Source organism: Aquarana catesbeiana, unplaced genomic scaffold (assembly GCF_042186555.1).
Source record: "Aquarana catesbeiana isolate 2022-GZ unplaced genomic scaffold, ASM4218655v1 unanchor236, whole genome shotgun sequence".
NCBI classification, from domain to species: Eukaryota; Metazoa; Chordata; class Amphibia; order Anura; family Ranidae; genus Aquarana; species Aquarana catesbeiana.
Genome location: NW_027362664.1, coordinates 541558 through 563310, shown reverse-complemented (window position 1 = coordinate 563310; position 21753 = coordinate 541558). Strand labels below are relative to the sequence as shown.

The 21753-nt window shown below is 44.8% G+C and overlaps 2 protein-coding genes and 1 non-coding gene across 3 annotated transcripts in view; 1 reads left to right on the top strand and 2 right to left on the bottom strand.

Annotated features, from left to right (window-relative positions):
* LOC141121984 (uncharacterized) overlaps positions 1–11180 on the bottom strand; it is a 583368-nt gene extending 572188 nt beyond the window's left edge. Inside the window, exons 1-4 of the mRNA XM_073611769.1 lie at positions 10480–11180; positions 9009–9123; positions 8674–8808; positions 8464–8587 (exon numbers count right to left, since the gene is read on the bottom strand). Coding sequence (XP_073467870.1) covers positions 8464–8587; positions 8674–8808; positions 9009–9123; positions 10480–10496 — 391 coding nt within the window. The 5' untranslated portion in view covers positions 10497–11180. The remainder of the gene's footprint in view (positions 1–8463; positions 8588–8673; positions 8809–9008; positions 9124–10479) is intronic.
* LOC141121998 (U2 spliceosomal RNA) lies at positions 9923–10113 on the top strand. Its single transcript, XR_012240609.1, has one exon. It is a non-coding gene; the product is annotated as a U2 spliceosomal RNA (small nuclear RNA).
* A 1316-nt stretch (positions 11181–12496) lies between the features above and the next one.
* Positions 12497–21753, bottom strand: part of LOC141121960 (uncharacterized) — a 70091-nt gene continuing 60834 nt past the window's right edge. The window contains exon 12 of the mRNA XM_073611732.1: positions 12497–14054. Coding sequence (XP_073467833.1) covers positions 13144–14054 — 911 coding nt within the window. The 3' untranslated portion in view covers positions 12497–13143. The remainder of the gene's footprint in view (positions 14055–21753) is intronic.

Sequence of the window (21753 nt, the reverse complement as noted above, 5' to 3'; positions counted from 1 at the left end):
ACCATGCTTTTTGCCTGCCTCTTGGACTGATCTTGTACCCTGCCACTGGACTAGTAGGATATGAGACACAGGGGTCTCATATATGTGAGGGGCTCCAGAATTGTTTTTCTGGATGAAGAAAATTTTTTTTTTGTTTTCTCATTCCAAGCTTAGGGTCTGGAGACTCAGAGGCTTCAAAGAGATTTGGGTGGGAGAAGCCTCTACCCTGTCCCCATTCTGTCCTGAACAAGGCACTAATTCTGCCTGCTGCCTGTAGGACCTATGCCATCATGCCTCTGCCTGTTGCATGAACTGACCACACCACATGGACCATGTTCCTGCCTACTACCAGGACCAATATTTTGGCACTGCTGACAATCTCTGCCTGCAATGACCCTGGACTGTATATGGACAGTATCCCTGCCTGCTGCCTGTACTGACTATGGACAGTATTCCTGCCTGTTGCCTGGACAATTGCATTCGCTTTTGCTGACCAAGTCCCTGCCTGCTGCCTGGACCAGTGTTATCCTCCTGTGGACAACTGTGCTACTAAAACCACAGGTAATCTTTTGTTTACCCTTTGCTCAGCAGAATATATTTTGGGGTGTAATTCTTGGTATGTGCATGCTATATGTCCCTAGAACACCTGACGGTGTTCCTTGTATGTGGCCAGGCTGTGTAAAAGTCTCACACGTGGTATCACCATACTCAGGAGGAGTAGCAGAATGTGTTTTGGGGTGTCATTTTTTCTATGTACATGCTACCTGTTGGAAATATCTTATAAATGGACAACTTTGTGTAGACAAAATGCGTTTTCATTTTTTTCCACATCTTACAAAAACTTCTGGAAAAAAATGAACCGTTCAAAAAACTCATTATGCCTCATAGATTATACGTTGGGGTGTGTGCTTTCCAAAATGGGGTCACTTTGTGGGCGTTTCCATTGTCCTGGTGCTCCAGGGCCTTCAAAAGTGTAATAGGTAGTCAACAAGTTAGATGTGGCATTTATGCTCTTAGAACACCTGATGGTGCTCCCTGCATGTTGGGCCTCTCTATGTGGTCAGGCTGTGAAAAAGTCCCACACATGTGGTATCGCCATACTTAGGAGGAGTAGTAGAATGTATTTTGGGGTGTCATTTGTCGTATACACATGCCATGTGAGAGAAATAACCTATTACAATGACAATTTTGTGGGGAAAAAAAAGATAAAAATCTTCATTTTGCAAAGAATTGTGGGAAAAAATAACAACATCAAAAACCTCACCATGCATCTTACTAAATACCTTGGAATGTCTACTTTCAAAAAAGGGGTCATTTGGGGGGTATTTGTACTTTCCTGACTTGTTTGGGTTGCAAGAAATGAGATAGGCCACAAGTACATCAGGTGTGATCAATTTTTGTATGATTTGCACCATAGCTTGTAGACTCTCTAACTTTCACAAAGACCAAATAATATCCACTAATTTGAGTTATTTTTACCAAAGATATGAAGCAATATAAATTGTGGCCAAAATTTATGAAGAAAAATTAATAATTTGAAAAATTTTATCACAGAAACTAAGAAAAATTATTTTTTTTCCAAAATTTTCAGTCTTTTTTCATTCATAGCGCAAAAAATAAAAAACCCAGAGGTGATCAAATACCACCAAAAGAAAGCTCTATTTGTATGAAAAAAAATTCAGTTGGGTACAGCATTACATGACTGAGTAATTGTCATTCAAAGTGTGAGAGCACTGAAAGCTGAAAATTGGTCTGGTCACGAGGGGGGGTTTAAGTGCCCAGTAGGCAAGTGGTTAAATAGACCTCTAAGTGTTTGTGAAGTCTAATGCCGCGTACACACGGTCGGACTTTTCGTCTACAAAAGTCCGACAGCCTGTCCGACAGACTTCCGGCGGACTTTCGGCGGACTTGCAGCAGACTTTCTAACGAACGGACTTGCCTACACACGACCACACAAAAGTCCGACGGATTCGTACGTGATGACGTACACCGGACTAAAATAAGGAAGTTCATAGCCAGTAGCCAATAGCTGCCCTAGTGTGGGGTTTTTGTCCGTCGGACTAGCACACAGACGAGCGGATTTCGGGGTCCGTCGTAGTTACGACGTAAAGATTTGAAGCATGTTTCAAATCTAAAGTCCGTCGGATTTGAGGCTGAAAAAGTCTGCTGAAAGTCCGGAGAAGCCCACACACGATCGGATTACCAGCCAGCTTTAGTCCGTCGGCGTCCGTTGGACTTTTGTAGACGAAAAGTCCGACCGTGTGTATGCGGCATTACACTACAAAATGTACTCAGCCAATGAAAGGTAATGACTCCATTTTTATTTTTCTACTGCTATGAATGGCCAACACGGTACAACACTTCATCCATGTCTTTGGTGATCTCTGATCTCCTTATGAACTGTTTATTACATGATGAAGATCAGCCATGGAGTATATCTGAGGTGTATATCAGGGTGTGCTTCTTCCCCACATGAGAGCTGTGATGTCCAGCAACATTCATATAGAAGACATTTCCTGCACTCAAGGCACTAATAACCCTTGAGGGTCGTGTGGATTATTATAATTATTACTATACAGGATTTGCGCAGCGCTTTACAATTTGACGTTAGACAGTACAACTACAATACAATTTAATACAGGAGGAATCAGAAGGCCCTGATCCTGAGAGCTTACAATCTATTGCCCTGTACACACGGTCGGATTTTCCGATGGAAAAAGTACGAATGGATCGTGTTGTTGGAAATTCCGACCGTGTGTAGGCTCCATCTGACTTTTTCCGTCGGAATTTCCGACACACAAAGTTTGAGAGCAGGTTATAAAATTTTCCAACAACAAAATCCGATCGTGTGTACACAAATCCGACGCACAAAGTGCCACGCATGCTCAGAATAAATTAAGAGACGAAAGCTATTAGCTACTGCCCCGTTTATAGTCCCAACGTACGTGTTTTATGTCACCGCGTTCAGAACGATCGGATTTTCCGACAACTTTGTGCGACCGTGTGTATGCAAGACAAGTTTGGCCCAAAATCCGTCGAAAAATATCCGATGGATTTTGTTGTCGGAATGTCCGATCGTGTGTACAGGGCATAAGAGGGAGGGACAAGTAATACAAAAGGCGATAACTGTGGGGGATGGGCTGATGGAGAAAATAAATGTACAGTTGTTAGGTAGGGGCAGGATAGGCTTCTCTGAAGAGATGATTTTCCAGAGTGGACAAAGTAAGAGATAGTCGGACAGATTGGGGAAGGGAGTTCCATAGGATGGGAGAGGCTCTGGAGAAGGATGTGAGCATGGGAGGAGGTGACAGGGGAGCTAGAGGTCATGGGAGGACCGAAGAGAACGATTTGGTTGGTATTTTGAGACTAGGTTAGTGATGTAGCTGAGGGCAGAGTTGTGGATGGTTATGTAAGTTATTGTTAGCATTTGAATTGAATCTGTTGGTTGAGTGGCAGCCAATAGAGGAATTGACAGAGAGGGGTAGCAGATGCCAATCGGTTTGTGAGGTGGATGAGCCTGGCAGCAGCGTTCATGATGGACTGAAAAAAGGAATAGCCTATGTAGAGATAAGCCAATGAGGAGGGAGTTGCAGTAGTCGAGGCGGGAGATGACCAGGGAGTGGATTCGAAGCTTTGTGGTGTCATTGCTTAGCAAGGAACGTATCATGAAGATGATTTCAGAGGTTGAGGTGGCAAGTTGTGGACAGTGAATGGATGCGGGGCCAAAAGGATACTCCAGAGTCCAGGATTACGGCTAGCACCCTTGGCATGTGGGGACGGGTTGAAAGCTGAGCCGTTGATTTTGACAGAGAAATCAGAGGAAGAGGCAAATTGGGGAGGAAATTGCATGAGCTCGGTTTTTGATAGGTTGAGTTTGAGGAAGTGATGTGACATCCAGGCTGATATGTCTGTTAGTAAGTTGATGATGCTCGAGGAGACAGATGTTGTGAGCTGAGGGGCAGAGAGATATATTTGGGTGTCATCTGTGTAGAAATGGTATTGAAAACCATGGAAGGCAATCAACTGACCCAGGGAGGAGGTGTAGATTGAGAAAAGAAGATCAGGGGATTCCTGATGTACAGAAAAACAGGACTTCAGTGAGTAACAATTCCCTCACTCAGGACAGGAAAGTGGCTTCTCCCCCGGGTGAGATCTCTGATGTCTGTAAAGAATGTACTTCTGTGAAAAACATTTCCCGCACTCAGCACAGCAATACGGCTTCTCCCCCGTGTGAGATCTCTGATGTCTGTAAAGACCGGACTTCCTTGAAAAACATTTCCCGCACTCAGGACAGGAATACGGTTTCTCACCCGTGTGAGATCTCTGATGTCTGCAATAATGGGACTTGTCTGAAAAACATTTCCCACAGTCAGAACAGGAGTACGGTTTTTCCCCTGTGTGAGACCTTTGATGTGTGACCAGATGTGATTTATATATAAAACATTTTCCGCACTCAGAACAGGAATGTGGCTTCTCTCCAGTGTGAGATCTTTTATGCCTATTAAGATGAGATTTAGAAGGGAAACACTTCCCGCACTCAGTACAGGAAAAGCTCTTCTCTGTTGGAAGGACGGCACCATCCCTCACAGTCTGAGGTTCCTCAGGATAAGAGGAATATGATGGTCCATCTACACTGTGTGGTGCCGGATGGACATTTGAGGTAGTCGGGTTTTCTCCTGGACTATACTGTGTGATGTCCTCATCTTCTACTTTACAGTCTGGAGACAAAGTGAGACAATCCTCTGAGGTTTTCCTCATCTCCCGTCCATCTACTAAAATAGAAATAAAAAGATTAATACTAGACATGAGCAGATTGGTTCCCCTAAACCAGGACTCCGCCCACATCAGGCAGCTTTGTCTCTGAGGATCTTACAATTCCCCCCTCAAGGTAACTAGTAAATGGGTCCTCTGATCTCCTACCAGTTCATTTCTTTATTCATGGACCTTAGTCAGAGAGTGAGGAAACAACGAGAACTGTCTTTTATAGGAGTGACAGTGATGAGGGGGATTATAGGACGAGTGTCCCCACCGCCTCTATCACTCATTGCCATCTTCCCAACACAAGAAGTCCTGCACTTCCTTATTTAGTCCATGATTTAGTCATTAATAACAGCAGGGCTGAGCCCCACCAGAGGTCAGAGAGTGAGGATGGGGGGAGAACAACCAAGATGAAGACTGGACTGATCCTGAAGACCACCATCATTGGGTTATTGACTCCTCCCTCATTATCACTTTCTGTTTAAGGTTCCAAAGTTTAAGGATGTTATCAGATTATTATCAACATGTAAAAGTCTGTGCTCCAATCAAATCATCAGATATAAAATGTCCAGCTGGTAGAAAATGGGTGCAAAAGAAGTCAGGACTATGTAATGTACAACATACTGTATAAGATACAACAGTTAGGACTATATAGTATTAGAATGGTGTAATGTACAACATAAAGTATATAGTGCAGGGGTCAGGAGTATGTAATGTACAATATAAATTATAGTGTAAGGGTCAAAACTCAATATACTGGTATTCAGTAATCAAGGGAAAGTCAAGCTTTATTGTCATTCTACTACACATGAGGACCTACGGTAGAACGAAATTGTTGTATCTCGCAGGACCACGGTGCTACATACTAATTAAAGTGGAAGCAAACCCTCCTATTGTTTTCAGCCAAGGAAGCTGCCATCTTGGCTTCTGTTTGATCTTCAACTGCCATGATGCTGCACATGTGATCAGTTATGACTCCAGTCATTGGATGGTTTGACAGTTTGGTTGAGGGCACAACCAATGGGAGTGTTACATTTCCGGCACGTGCCGGAAATGTATCTGTTTTTTTGAAACTCTTAAATCTATGGGTTTACTTCCGCTTTAAACATAATTCTAAATACACAAAAATAGAACACAGCGAAGAACGTAACAATAAAAAATCCTAAACCTATACTCATCTGGGAAACTATGTAACTGTACCTACTGTATACTGTGAGTAAATGGCTATATTTAAGATTTACATAATTATTGTTCATGAGATTGTGCAAGAGGAATATTTTAGGACAGTCAGTACAAAGTCAGTGGAAGCTTGAAAGTGCCTTGAAAAAGTATTCATACCCCTTGAAGTTTTCCACATTTTGTCATGTTACAACCAAAAATGTAAATGTATTTTATTGGGATTTTATGTCATAGACCAACACAAAGTGGCACATAATTGTGATGTAGAAGGAAAATGATAAATGGTTTTGAATTGTTTTTACTAATAAATAAATATAATGTGAAAAGTGTGGGGGGCATTTTTTATAGAGTCAATACTTTGTAGAACCCCCTTTCACTGCAATTACAGCTGCAAGTCTTTTTGGGGATGTCTCTACCAGCTTTGCACATCTAGAGAGGGACATTTCTGCCCATTCTTCTTTGCAAAATATCTCAAGCTCTGTCAGATTGGATGGAGAGCGTCTGTGAACAGCAATTTTCAAGTCTTGTAACAGATTCTCAATGTGATTTAGGTCTGGACTGTGACTGGGCCATTCTAATACATGAATATGCTTTGATCTAAACCATTCCATTGTAGCTCTGGCTGTATGTTTCGTTGGTCGTTGTCCTGCTGGAAGGTGAACCTCCTCCCCAGTCTCAAGTCTTTTGCAGACTCTAACAGGTTTTCTTCTAAGATTGTCCTGTATTTGGCTCCATCCATCTTCCCATCTACTCTGACCAGTCCCTGCTGAAGAAAAGCATCACCACCACATGATGCTGCCACCACCATGTTTCACAGTGGTATTAATGTGTTCAGGGTGATGTGTAGTGTTAGTTTTCCGCCACACATAGCGTTTTGCTTTTAGTGCAAAAAGTTTAAATTTTGGCCTCATCTGACCAGAGCACCTTCTTCCACATGTTTGCTGTGTCCTCCACATGGCTTCTCACAAACTGCAAACAAGACTTCTTATGACTTTCTTTCACCAATGTCTTTCTTCTTGTCACTCTTCTATAAAGGTCAGATTTGTGGAGAACACGACTAATAGTTGTCCTGTGGACAGATTCTCCCACCTGAGCTGTGGATCTCTGCAGCTCCTCCAGAGTTACCATGGACCTCTTGGCTCTTCTCTGATGAATGCTCTCCTTGCCCGGCCGGTCAGTTTAGGTGGACGGCCATGTCTTGGTAGGTTTGCAGTTGTGCCATACTCTTTCCATTTTCCGATGATGGATTGAACAGAGCTCCGTGAGATGTTCAAAGCTTGGGATATTTTTTTATTATTTTATTTACTAATTAGGTGACTTCTGAAGGCAATTAGCTCCACTAGATTTTAGTTAGGGGTATCAAAGTAAAGGGGGCTGAATACACATGCACGCCAGGCTTTTCAGATATTTATTTGTAAAACATTTTGAAAACCATTTATCATTTTCTTTCCACTTCACAATTATGTGCCAATTTGTGTTGGTCTATCACATAAAATCCCGATAATATACATTAACGTTTTTGGTTGTAACATGACAAAATGTGGGAAATTTCAAGAGGTATAAATACTTTTTCAAGGCACTGAATGTTTACATAAGACAAGTTGCAGAGGTCCCACACCGCTGCCTCCCATCTCCTGAGACTGCACTCAGTGACTTGGGTCTGAGACTATACAGACATATCCCTCCACCCGGCACAGCCAGCAGACAACAGAGCAAGTAATCCTGGGAAAATTGTTCTGTCAGACATCTTACTAGACTCAGACATGGGGAAGAAGACCCAAAACACATACCCCAGATGCCCAAGTCTAGTAAAGTCTATGGTGAAAATCAACATTTTGCTGCCAGATGATCCCCAGAATCTCCATAAATCCAGTCTAGATACATAAATTGTGTCTGCAGCACAGAGAAGGAAGATTATCTGAGAGAAATACAGGAATACAGGACGAGGAACACAGCTCAGGAAAGTGACCAGGGGATTACAGGCTGATATCACCCAGTCCCCGCCCTACTCTGGACCAATCAGTGAGCAGTATGGGTGGAGGAATGTATTTAGTGTTAATGACCCACCTGTGCTGATCTCTGTAGGAGTGTCCTCCTCTATAAATGTCCCCGTTATTCCATCCTCCTCCATAGACTGCTGATCATCCCTCACATACCTCTCTTCTTCTTCTGCTTTAATCTCAAATTCTATATCAACTGGATCTCCACTCTATATAAATGAAAATTAGAGAGAATATCATTTGTAAGATATTAGCTTTATTATTGTGGCATCACATAAAAAATCCACACATTGTCCCTTTGAATCTATGTTCTATAATCTCCGTCCCACCAACCTTGTAACAGTGAGGGATGGTGTGATCTTCCAGTGTGGAATCCCGGGAATACAGAGGACGGGGACATCTCTCTGGTGGGTTCCCATTACTGGATCCATCTGTAGGAAACACACACACTGACTGAATACATTGTTTCTATGTGTTTATCAGATGATGGGGGATCTAGGTGGACCCTCCGTACTGCTCTCTCCTTTACAATAAAGTCTCCTCTTACCCGGTGATGTGAGGGGCGGCTGATTGTCCATCATGACGTCCTTGTAGAGATCCTTGTGTCCTTCTAAATACTCCCACTCCTCCATGGACAAATAGACAGTGACATCCTGACACCTTATAGGAACCTGACACACACAATGATACAGTCACCATCCAGACACGTCCCTTGTCTGTTACTGGATAATGCCCCAGAATTCCCAGCACCGCTCACCTCTCCTGTCAGCAGCTCCATCATCTTCTTGGTAACTTCTAGAATCTTCTCCATGTTGTGTCTCTCAGGTTTTAGGGAGTCACATGGAGGCACTGTGATGGTCATATGATCACCTGACTTCACAAGAGGAAATCTCTGTATTGAGGGACCAATAGGAATATCATGTTAGAATCCCAGAATCCTCCTCACCTCTCCGGTCAGGTCTGTGTTTTATTAATAGAGATAAGAGTGATGTCATGTGACCTCCCAGAATCCTCCTCACCTCTCCGGTCAGGTCTGTGTTTTATTAATAGAGATAAGAGTGATGTCATGTGACCTCCCAGAATCCTCCTCACCTCTCCGGTCAGCAGGTAGATGATCTCCAGGGTGAGGTTTAGTATCTTCTCAGTCATGTGACTCTGGTCCTCCTCCCTCCTCATTGGTGCCGTCATGTGATCTATCTGGGTTTCTCTGTATATGGATAGCAGAGAATTACCTGGACTGTATCGGGTTTATAATATTAGGATGGGGATATAAGGGATTATTAGACAGACTGCCCTCAGGTGGAATAGGAACGTGTAGATTGCATTAATTAGTGTTTGTTGTGTTTCCTGGAAACCTGTACTTGGCCTTCTTTGTCCAACAGAAGTAGAAGTCCCAAATATTTTTTTTAATATCAGAAAAAAGGTTTTATTTTTTGTCTGGAGACCGATAGTTTTGTATGAAGCACCAACAGGCCTAAATGCAGAATCAGAAGCTGCAGACTTCACAGGGGGTCCCTATGCCCAATGGGGGGTCTGAGAGCAGCCCTGATGTCAGTACATTGGAGCTGGTGATAGTGAAAGGTATTGATGAGCCAAATGTACCCGGTTTCTGTTCAGTTTCTAAACAGAGCGGCCTGGGATTCTGTTATCTATACTGGACCCTTGTCTGAGATGAGCGTCCAGTATAGATATTAATAGGGGATTTCCAGAAAACAAAAATTGTGTTATACATACCAGACCCTTATCCCCGATGGGAGTCTGGTATAGATGTTAATGGGGGAAGCTCACACAATAGAAAAAAAAGGAACTGTCTGGGGTCCTACTCAAATTCCATACCAGCCTCTTATCTGAGCATGCAAATTGGCAGGCAGAAACAGGGGGGAGGGACAAGCATGCGTCACCACCCCTCCTGAATCATAACAGGCCACATGCCCTCAATATGGGGAGTGTATCTTGCTAAGTACCTTGAGTGGTTACTGGAATCCCCCTTGAAAAGTGAAGGGGTCATCGCTTCTTGGCCTTTTGGCTAAGATCAAGTGTAGTATCTGTTCTTATCAGTTTAATATCTGATACGTCCCCTATCTGGGGACCATATATTAAATGGATTTTTAGAACAGGGAGATGGAAGAAGAGCTTGCTCTGTCCACTCCACGCATCGACCTGGTATTGCAGTACCTCCAGGACCGGTGCCAAAAAAAAAGTAAAGGGGTCTCCGATACCTACCCCCATGTGAATGTGTAAGGGGTACATATACCCCAGGTTACTCATTCAGAAAAGATAATATAAATGGTAAATAAAGACATCACCCACATTCTATGACTAGTCCTTTATTAATAAATAAAGATTCCCCCAAAGTAAATCCCTCATCACTCATCCAACAATGTAGATCTACATCATTAATAATGGAAGATGGCCACCGAAAAAAAAACACACATGCTGACCGCCAACATGATCCGTTCCCAGCGACTACTCATTGTGAATGACAGCTCACAGTGACTATGGAGGAAGAGGACGGACATGACGGGGGGTTACTGGGTGTAAATAGAAGATAAGATCTTATTACCTCCTCTGCTGCCACATCCAGCAATGTCTCCTCTCTACTTATTCCCACATGGAACTTCCTGTCTGTAGCTGACATCACTTCCTGTCTACATTCCATAGAGACTTCCTGTCTGGGTATAAGCAAGATCACCATCTTGTGGAGCTCAGAGGAATTGCAGCTCCAAGAAAGCTTTGCAGGAGCCATGACAAGATGTATCTGACTGATACCAGCAATGGGACATATTTTACCTCACTGACACCAATGATGGAACTTAATTTATCTCACTCAAACCAATGATGGGGCTTATTTTATTTTACTGACTCCAATGATGGGGCTTATTTTATTTTACTCACACCAATGATGGGGCTTATTTTATCTCACTCAAACCAGTCATGGGGCTTATTTTATCTCACGGACACCAATAATGGAGTTTATTTTATCTCACTGACACCAAAGATGGGGCTTATTTCACTGAAACTAATGATGCTGCTTATCTTATCTAACTGACACCAACGTTGGGGATTATTTAATCTCACTGACACCAAGGTTGGTGTCAGTAAGATTAAATTCAACCAATTCGATTCCCACTGACACTAACATTTTGTTGTTTTTAATCTCACGGACACCAATGTTGGATGCCAAGAAAATCATACCCATGGTGACTTGCTATCTTCAGTGAGATCCTTGATTGGCGGAGGAGGAATGAGAGAGTTTTCTCTGGGAAGATAAAACCAGCTATGATACAGTTCTCGCAGCCCACAATACTGATAACCACAACTGGAAGGAGACTTCCCCTGCCCCCCCCCCCCCCTCCCCCGCACACATGATTTAGGGCAGATTGGCTGAAGTGTGTGATGTGAGTGGTGTGCCGGGCAGTGATACACACACACATACAGATCCCTGTCTGCCAGATACAATCACTTCCACACACTGACAATAATCTGCATTAGGGAGGAGCTCCATGTCTGAACAGAAGATTGGATGAACACTGGCCCCTCCCACATTCTTCTGAACATCCAACGTTTACGGCATTTGGTGCAGATGAATGTGACAGCTTCTGGCTGTCACTGGTTTCTAGGGAAGCAACGTCTGCCTGCAACAGCTGCGTCCTTAGCAACCGCTGACTTCACTCTGCCCATTCCCTTACATGGCCACGTAGGCAAATGGGTGGGGCATAGATCATGACATCATCATCTAAATATGACCATATCTGGGCAATTATGTCACCACTATCCCCGCCCCTTCCTTTATATAGCTGATGACAGCTCAGGACGCCATCAGTCAGAGAGTGTTACTGACGGAGATCACTTCTGTGTGGAGGGTCATTGGGGAGTCAGTGGGCGGTTGGCATCTTTTGGGGTGTTTTTTCATCAAGGATATTGAGAGTCTTTATTATTATATATTTTTTTTTTGGTGAATGAGTAGGGGCGCTATGTACTATGTACCCCAAATTCATGCATGTAGAGGAGCAGTTATCTGGACACTTCCAGATTCTGATAAGCTCCCCTGACCCGCACGACCACCAGGCCAGGGTTGTGGGGGCGAGGCCCTTGTCATCATCAACATGGAGACAAGGTGCTTTACCATGGGGGAACCCCCCGCCAAGGCACCCCATGTTGAGGGCATATGACCTGGTATGATTCAGGAGGTGGGGGAGGTGCACGCTTGTCTCCCCCCTTTCCTGGTCAGCCAGGCTGCATGCTTGGATGGGATGAATTTTCTGGAGGGGGCACACAATTTTTTTGTGTAAGGTCCCCCTTAATATCCATCTTAGACTCAGAGGGCTTGGTATGTATTCTGGGGGCTCTATACATTTTTTCATTCTTGCTGTAGGATGGGCTACAGAAAAAGTGACATTAACAAAGAAAAAATAAATCTGATTAAATTGCCAGAAAATTACATTTCATTGCCGGCTTATTCTTTTTATTTTTTAAGCAGCACACAGACCCTCCAAAGGTCCCCCAAATACATAGAAGAACCTCGGGGGGTCTGTGTGCTGTTTTTATTAATTTTAAATGTATGAGTATGATCTCAGGTATTTGTATGAAGACGTCTGATGAAGGAAACTAAGGGGTCTACTTATTATTATTATTTACAATTTATATAAAGGACATTCATTGAATGAATGTGATAATCATTCATCCAGCTGCTACAAATTCTGGCCATAATGTAGCAAAGTGATTTCCTATCTATCTAGTGACCATAATGGGGTATTTTTCCTCCATTAGTAAAAATAAAACCATAGGAAAATCAGTGTATGAAATAAAATACATCCAATATTCTTCTTGGCTGGGTGAATGCGAATCAAATTCCTTCAACTAATTGAAAAAAAAAGCCTCTAAGTGTTTGTGAGAGCTTACACCACAAAATGTATTCAGCCAATGAAAGGTAATGACTCCATTTTTATTTTTCACCTTCTATCAATGGCCAACACGGTACAACACTTCATCCATGTCTTTGGTGATCTCTGATCTCCTTATGAACTGTTTCTTACATGATGAAGATCAGCCATGGAGTATATCTGAGGTGTATATCAGGGTGTGCTTCTTCCCCACATGAGAGCTGTGATGTCCAGCAACATTCATATAGAAGACATTTCCCACACTCAAGGCACTAAAACACCTCAAGGGTTGTGTGGGATCCCTGAGTTACAGGAAGACAGGACTTCAGTGAGGAACAATTCCCTCACTCAGGACAGGAAAGTGGTTTCTTCTCCGTGTGAGATCTTTGATGTCTATAAAGATCAGACTTCACCGAAAAACATTTCCCACACTCAGGACAGGAATACGGCTTCTCCCCCGTGTGAGATCTCTGATGTCTGGAAAGATCAGACTTCACTGAAAAACATTTCCCGCACTCAGGACAGGAATACGGCTTCTCTCCCGTGTGAGATATCTGATGTTTGTAAAGACTGGACTTCACCGAAAAACATTTCCCGCACTCAGGACAGGAATATGGCTTCTCCCCCGTGTGTGATCTCTGATGTGTGTAAAGACTGGACTTCACTGAAAAACATTTCCCGCACTCAGGACAGGAATACGGCTTCTCCCCCGTGTGTGATCTCTGATGTGTGAAAATATGGGACTTCACTGAAAAACATTTCCCGCACTCGGGACAGCAATACGGCTTCTCACCGGTGTGAGATCTTTTATGCACATTAAGATTGGAATTAGAATGGAAACACTTCCCGCACTCAGTACAGGAGTATGGTTTTTCTCCCGTGTGAAACCTTTGATGTATGACCAGATGTGCTGTTTGTATAAAACATTTATCACAATCAGGACAGGAATATGGCTTCTCCCCTGTGTGCGTTCTTTTATGCACATTAAGACCAGATTTAGAACGGAAACACTTCCCGCACTCAGTACAGGAAAGCCTCTTCTCTGTTGGAAGGATGGCACTGTCCCTCACAGTCTGAGGTTCCTCAGGACAAGAGGAATACGATAGTCCATCTACACTGTGTGGTGCCGGATGGACATTTGAGGTAGTCGGGTTTTCTCCTGGACTATACTGTGTGATGTCCTCATCTTCTACTTTACAGTCTGGAGACAAAGTGAGACAATCCTCTGAGGTTTTCCTCATCTCCCGTCCATCTACTAAAATAGAAATAAAAAGATTATTACTAGACATGAGCAGATTGGTTCCCCTAAACCAAGACTCCGCCCACATCAGGCAGCTTTGTCTCTGAGGATCTTACATTCCCCCCTCAAGGTAACTAGTAAATGGTTCCTCTGTAGGGTGGCAACTAATGATTGTTTTCAGAATTGATTAGTTGGGCAATCATTGTTTCGATTAATCGACCAATTGGATAAAAACCTCAAAAAAAGGTTGGTGTATAATTGAGTTAATATTCTTGAATATCTATATACAGCGGTAAATATAAATATCCAGATATATAGTTGGATATTTAATCCACTCTGAGAATAACAGACAGATAGATGTATTATTAGAGGGAGAATCTGCTACATATCAGAATCAGAGATCAACATTATTAAAATGTAAAAAAGAGGTAAAGCGCTGTTTTGCAGATGATCAGACAGGAGTGTAATATAATATGATGGATGACAGACTCCCTTGTCATAGACAGGTAGGTGGGTACAAGCTCCCTGCACCTGATGTCACTTATGCTGGCTGGACACAAACTCATTTTTCTTTCAAAAAAACATTCATCCAATTTTCTAACCATTAGTGGAGTCAAATCGGCGTTCATTTTCCACCACAGCGACGGGAGAATTCGAAGGACCAGAAAAGAAAACTTCTCTCGATTGAACAAATTTTCACATCATGTATGTGGTTTTTGCTCAGAAGTTACATTCATTTTAAAATTGAATGTTAAAAGCAAGTGGAATTTTCGAACTACACGTCGGGAATATTCTCGTCCAAAAATCGATCCGTGTATGCCCATCATAGGACATTTAGTAGCAGCAGCATGATTTTTTTTAATCATCTGATGGGGTTAAAAAAACAGGGTTATTACCTGTTAACACTCTTTTCCAGGAGTCTTCCAGGATGGCTTACAGAGAAAGAGGCTCCTCCCACCTAGTACAGGAAACACATGGTCCACATTATAAAAGACCGCCCATAGGCCATGGCCCCTCAGTATTAACAAATAACTGAAGACACAGATAAAATAATAAACACTTCCATTGGTGCAACCCACCATAGCGTTACATAGTTATTCCTATGAAATGAGGGGGGGGGGGACTGAGGCCATCCTGGAAGACTACTGGAAAAGAGCGTTAACAAGTAATAACCCTGTTTTTTCCCAGTCATCTTCCAGGGTGGCTTCCAGAGAGGACCAAATAGAACTACCTGATCAGGGCAGGACCACAGCCTGCAGCACTTTCCTGCCGAAGGACTGGTCTTAATTTGCAAGCACATCCAGCCTATAACGGAAAATTGTATCATACTTACCGTAATTTTCCTTTCCTGGTGCCTATCCATGGCAGCATACTAGTGATAGAGCTCCGCCTCGACTCCTCCCTCAGGACCAGTGAATAGCATAAATTAAAGACGTAGTCCCTCCCCCAACATTCTCCGTAAAATAGAATACCGAGGGTGGGAGCGTATGCTGCCATGGATAGGCACCAGTAAAGGAAAATTACGGTAAGTATGATACAATTTTCCGTTTTCCTGGTGCCTCCATGGCAGCATACTAGTGATAAATAACTAGCTGACACAGGTGGGATAATGCTTAACAATAAATGTTTAATTAGAATGGGACATTGCAGCCTGAACTGCCCTTCTCCCGAACTCAACCGTTGTGAGAGCTCCTGGGTCGATACGGTAGTGTCTGAGGAACGTATTGCGAGAAGACCAGGTGGCGGCCCTGCACACTGTCTCTAATGACACGTTAGCCCTTGCTGCCCAGGAGGTTGAGACTGCCCTTGTAGAATGAGCACTCACTCGGGATGGAGGTTCCATATTCTTTATCCTGTAGGCCTTCTGGATTAGCTTTACCACCCAAGATGCCAGAGTTCTGATGGAAGCTTCTTTGCCCCTGTATTTACCGAATGGAACAATCAAGAGTCTTTCCGAGTTCCTGAAGGATCTAGTGGCCTCTAGGCAGGCTCTGAGCACTCTGGATATGTCCAGCTTGTGACATGCTACTGAATCTGCTTCAGCAAATACTGGTAGTGCCCAGGGCTCCAAAAGGTGGCTTGGAGTAGTGACCTTAGGTGTGAATCCCCGAAGGGGACGAAGTTCTACTCTATCGTGAAAGAAAGAGATGTGGTCATCACCTATTCCCAACGAGTGGAGTTCTGAGATCCTTCTACCAGATGTAATGGCTAACAGAAAAACCGTTTTCAGTGTTATGTTCCATATTGTCAGTTGTTCTACTGGGGTAAATGGATGGTCAGAGAGGACTTCAAGGACCAGGGATAAATCCCACTTGGGAAAAGACCGTCTGGCAGGTGGCCGGATCTTCAGCACTCCTCTGAGGAAAGTGACTACTAAGGGCTCTTCCGCCCATCTTTTATTTGTTGCGGCAGAAATTGCTGCTACTTGCACTTTGAGAGAACTTAGGCCAAGACCCAGATCAAGTCCTGATTGGAGGAAGCCGAGAACGCCTGATGTAGAAGGAGAGATTGGATTAAACTCATTTGAAGCAGCAAATGACAAGAACTTGTCCCATATTTTTGAATATATAGCATTGGTTGCTGGTTTCCTGGCTCCTAGGAGGGTTGTTATGACCCCTGGGGAGCATCCTAGGGACTCAAACCTTCGCCTCTCAACCTCCAGATTCGAAGGTTCAGCTTCTGAGGGTCTGGATGAACTAAACTGCCCTGCGTCAGAAGTTGAGGGAAAGGATGGATCCTGATTGGAGAGCTCACACTGAGACGCATAGCTAGAGGAAACCAAGGTCTCTTCGGCCAATATGGGAGTACTGCCAGTACCTGGACTGTTTCTCTGAGAAGTCTCAGGAGGAACTTGAATATTAATGGCCGGGGGGGAAAGGCATATGCGGTGGTGAACCTCCAGGGGCATGACAGGGCATCTACTTCCTCCGCTTGCGTATACGGAAGGCGAGAGAAGAACCTGGTCAGTTTGGCATTCCCCGGGGTGGCAAATAGGTCTACTTGAGGGGGATCCCAGAGGCTGGCAATCTGATGGAAGACCTGGGGATGAAGAGCCCACTCGTTGTTGTCCAAGAATTTCCTTGACAACGTGTCTGCTTCCGTGTTCAACCTTCCCGGGAGATACATCGCCCTGAGGTCTAGGACGTTCTTCTCTGCCCAGAGCATAATCGGCTCCACTTCCCTGAGGAGTGATGTGCTGCGAGTGCCCCCCTGCCTCTGCAGGTATGCGACAGCTGCCCTGTTGTCCAGGCGTAGAAGTACTCTCTGGCCCCTGACCTGAGAAGCCAATGAAGTTAGTGCCAAGAATGCTGCTCTCATCTCCAGTATGTTGGATACTACTCCCTGGGTGGAGCAGGACCATCTCCCCTGTATCCTGGTTTCCCCGCAATGGGCTCCCCAGCCCTGTCCACTTGCGTCGGACGTAACTGTGATCCAGAAGAGGGAACCTAGATAGCGAGGTTTTGAGAGGTTTTCCGGCAGAGTCCACCAATGAAGGCTCCTGCGCATTGCTCCCGTCAGCAGAATTGTCTGAGAGAGTTGCTGTTTCTTCCACTGCGCCAAGAAACCCGTCTGAAATTACCTCAAATGCCAATGGGCCCAAGGAATCATCGGTATACAGGCAGACATTGTGCCAATGAGACTCAGGCATTGCGATGCCGTTAGATACCGGCTCGCAATGGTTTTGACCATCTTCTGGATAATAATCCTCATCTTCAGGGATGGTAATGACACTGTCCCCTCCCGGGTGTTGAACATCGCACCTAGATAGATCATCCGCTGTGTAGGTGCCAGCTGACTCTTCTCTGAGTTTATCAACCAACCTAGTTCTCTCAGGGACTGGAGAAGAATGTCTCGGTGATACACCAACTGACCCGGACTGCTTGCTAGGAGGAGGATGTCATCCAAATAGTGGTATATCCTCGAACCCCTCTCCCGCAGGGGAACCAAAGCGGATATTAGAATTTTGGTGAACACCCTGGGGGAGGTGCACAGACCGAAGGGCAGGGCTTGGAACTGCAGGTGGATCCGACCTACTGCAAATCTGAGATACTTCTGAAAGGCAGGAAGAATTGGCACGTGTAAGTACGCATCCTGCAGATCGATTGATATCATCCAATCTGTTGGCTGTACTGCCTGAATAATTGTTTGTAGAGACTCCATCTTGAAGCTTTCTGGGTGTATGTGCCTGTTGAGTCTTTTTAGATCGATCACAGGCCTCCATCCACCCGTTCTCTTTGGAACCAGAAATAGAGTGGAATAGAAGCCTGCGAAGCGCTCCGCCAAAGGAACCGGCACAGCTGCTCCCTGAAGTTGGAGTGACGATACGAATTGTCTTAGGGCTTGAGACTTCAGCAGAGAGGATGGAATTTCCGTTCGTGTGAACGAATTTTGAGGTGGAGGATGAGAGAAACTCCAAAAGTGTCCCCATTGTATTGTTGAGAGAACCCAGGGATCCTGGCATTTGCTGGCCCAGACTGGAAGAAAGAATTTTAGTCTGGCTCCCACCGGGAGTGTCTGGGCTAATCTGGCGTCAAAAGGACTGCTTCTGCTCATGTGGAGTCTGAGGGGCCTTCGACTTTCTGCCCAAGAAGGATGCCTGAGTGCCCCTCCAGGGTCTTCTGCCATCTCTGAACTGCCTTGATTGTCTGAAATCTCTAGGGTTTGACTGGTGGAACCTGGAAGAACCCCCTCTGGATCTTCCCATCCTTCTGTCTTGGGGAAGCATACCTGACTTTCCCCCTGACAGCCTAGATATGGCTTTATCCATTTTGTCTCCAAATAATGCCTTCCCTTAAAACGGGATTTTGCACCAATTTTGCTTGGAAGCCAAGTCCGCCGTCCAGGGTTTTAACCATAAGGCCCTTTTCGCCATTACTGAGTGCAGCATAGATCTTGCTGAACACCTAATCGTGTCTATAGCTGCTACTCCAACGAAGTCTGCTGACAATCTAATTTCTTCCAAGGCTTTAATTATGTCTTCCTTGGGGACATCCTGGTGTAGAGCTGTTTCAATGTTATCCGTCCAAGCTCTAATGGCATTAGATACGGAGGTGAGGGCGATCGCTGGCTTACATGCCGCTCCTGCAGCTAAATAGCTCCTCTTGAGATCCAGATCGATTCTTCTGTCAAGAGGATCCTTGAAAGAAGCGGAATCTTCCATAGGCAGGGTAATATACTTTGCGAGTCGCACCACTGATGCATCTACCACAGGTATGGAGTTTAGTGACTTTGTTCCCGCCTCCGGCAAGGGATACAACTTATTGAAACGGCCCAATGACAGCTTTTTATCAGTCCTAGACCATTCATTTTGAATGATTTGCGTAATTTCCCCCATCAAAGGGAAGAAAGCCTGTTTCCTTTTAAGGAATGGGAAGTAGCTTTTTGCTTCCTGGGGAGGTTCTTCAGTATCCTCCCAAGCTATTGCGGCTCTTACTGCCTGGATGAATGGCTTTACCAATGAATGGCTGAAGCCGGAAGGATCCGACTCATCTGACGAATCGCCCGAGAGGTCTTCGGGTGGGGAATCTCTGGCCATTCGGCCTGATGGAGGTAGAGGCGTACTGGCCGCGGAAGGACCAGGAAGAACAAGCTCAACATCCTGTGCCTGTGACGTCTGCGGGACTGGCTGGGCAGGAACCAAGGCCGCAAGCTCAGAGAAGGAGTCCTTCATAGTCCTTTTGAGCAGGTCCACCACCTGCTGATTTTCTAACTCGCGGCTGGACGCATAGTCCGCAAAACAGTCCTTGCAGACTACTTTATTTGGCAGCGGACTAGCCCCACAGGTCCAGCACTTCTTCTTCTTGTAGGATCTAGGAGAGGGGGACCGGTCCCGTCTTCTGGATCTTGACCTCTGTCGCGAAGAATGGGACTCACGTCTTGACGAGCAGGACCGGTGGCGTGAAGAACGAGATCTGCGACTTGGGCTGTCGTCATCGTGGTGCCTTGGGGATTTTTCGGTCCTTTTGGAGTGGGCAGGGCTATGATTTTAAGAAAAAAATCATGTCAGGCCAGCGAGCGCACTTTTTTTTTTTTTTTTTTTTTTAATACTCACGTATAGGTGGTCCCATACCTAACGGAAGTGTGAGGATCTTTTTTGCGGAATGAATGGCTCATTGCGGAGTTGGGCATAAGGATCAGCTGCGGAAAATAGCAAGACAGGTAAGGAAAGAAAAAGAAGTTTTTTTTTTTTTTTTTTAGAGACACATTTCCCATTTTGTTCTTTCCCCTTTTTTTTTTTAAATACTTACCACAGGGCAGCTTTAGAGAAACCTAGCAGGGCACAGCCGAGGAGACTCTGACTGATAGCCCTCAAAGCTGACCTTAAATACCCTAGGGGGTGGGTGGGGCAGTCCCATGAACCCCCAGTCTCTTTTTTTTTTTTTTTTTAGGAAGAAAAAGGGCAAAAACTGACCCTTTTTCCAGAAAGCAAGATGGCCGCCGCGGCGTCGAGAGACCGCGCATGCGCAGTAGAGCCGACGCCGGGAAGCCGAGAAAACACTCGTCGAGCGACGGCTGCTTTAGCTTCCCGGATCGCGCCTGCGCAGTAGGGTGAAGGGGACGCCGAGCCACGCTACATTCAGGAAAAGCGAAACCAATACAACACGATCCCCCACAGAAACAGGGGAATGGCTGCCCTTTCTAAAAAGAAACATTTGTCTGCACACCTAAAGGTAACAAGCATCTTACAGCCGTTCATGTTTATTTCCAAGGGAGGAAAACAAAAAGTAAATGATGCAGAAGAGAAAAGAGGGGGAAAGATACAAATGCAACTCTTTTTTTTTTTTTTTTAAAGGAAACAAAAGAATGTAAAATCACAAGCCTGGCAGAATGGAGCTGATCCTTATGTGACTCCTTTTGGCTTCATCATAGGCTATGGTGGCAGACTGCGTTCCTGAGGAAACTCTGCATGAAGACCCCAACAGATCCACAGAGGGGTTCCCAGTCTTATCAGCGCTGTGAGCGGCCCAAGAACAGGGACTGCGCACGGGAAAGGCTAAACCCGGCGGACGCTGCCGATTGCAGAGGTATGGACATACTGCTACTCTTCACCAGCACAAGAGGTATGAGGAAAAAAAGGAGAATGTTGGGGGAGGGACTACGTCTTTAATTTATGCTATTCACTGGTCCTGAGGGAGGAGTCGAGGCGGAGCTCTATCACTAGTATGCTGCCATGGAGGCACCCGGAAAGTGCTTTACAAATGTATGAAACCTGGACCAGGTTGCCGCTTTCTGGAGGGGCGAAGCTCCGACCCTTTTAGCCCAAGATGTAGATACTGTTCTTGTGTAATGAGCGTTGACTCCGGTTAGTGGTGGTAGAGATGCTGTCTTGTATGCTTCTATGATTGCCGACTTCATCCACCTGCCGATTAGTATTTTTGATTACCTTTTACCTTTGTTGGGAACGGCGAACAGTACATACAGACTTGTGGAGGATCTCCACTCTTTGGTGCACTCGATATACGCAATCACGCATCTTCTCACGTCTAGATTATTAAACCTGGCCTCCTTGATTTTAGGATTACCACAAAAAAGACAAGATTACTATTTCTTCCAATCGGTGGAAGCTGGAAGCTACTTTAGGCAGGGAAGCAGGGTCAAGAGAAAGGATAATTTTGTCCTGAGATATTATGCAAAGTGGTTCTGCCATTGAGAGGGCTTGAATTTCTCTGACCCTTCTAGTGGAGACAAGTGCCAATAAAAGGACCGTTTTTAA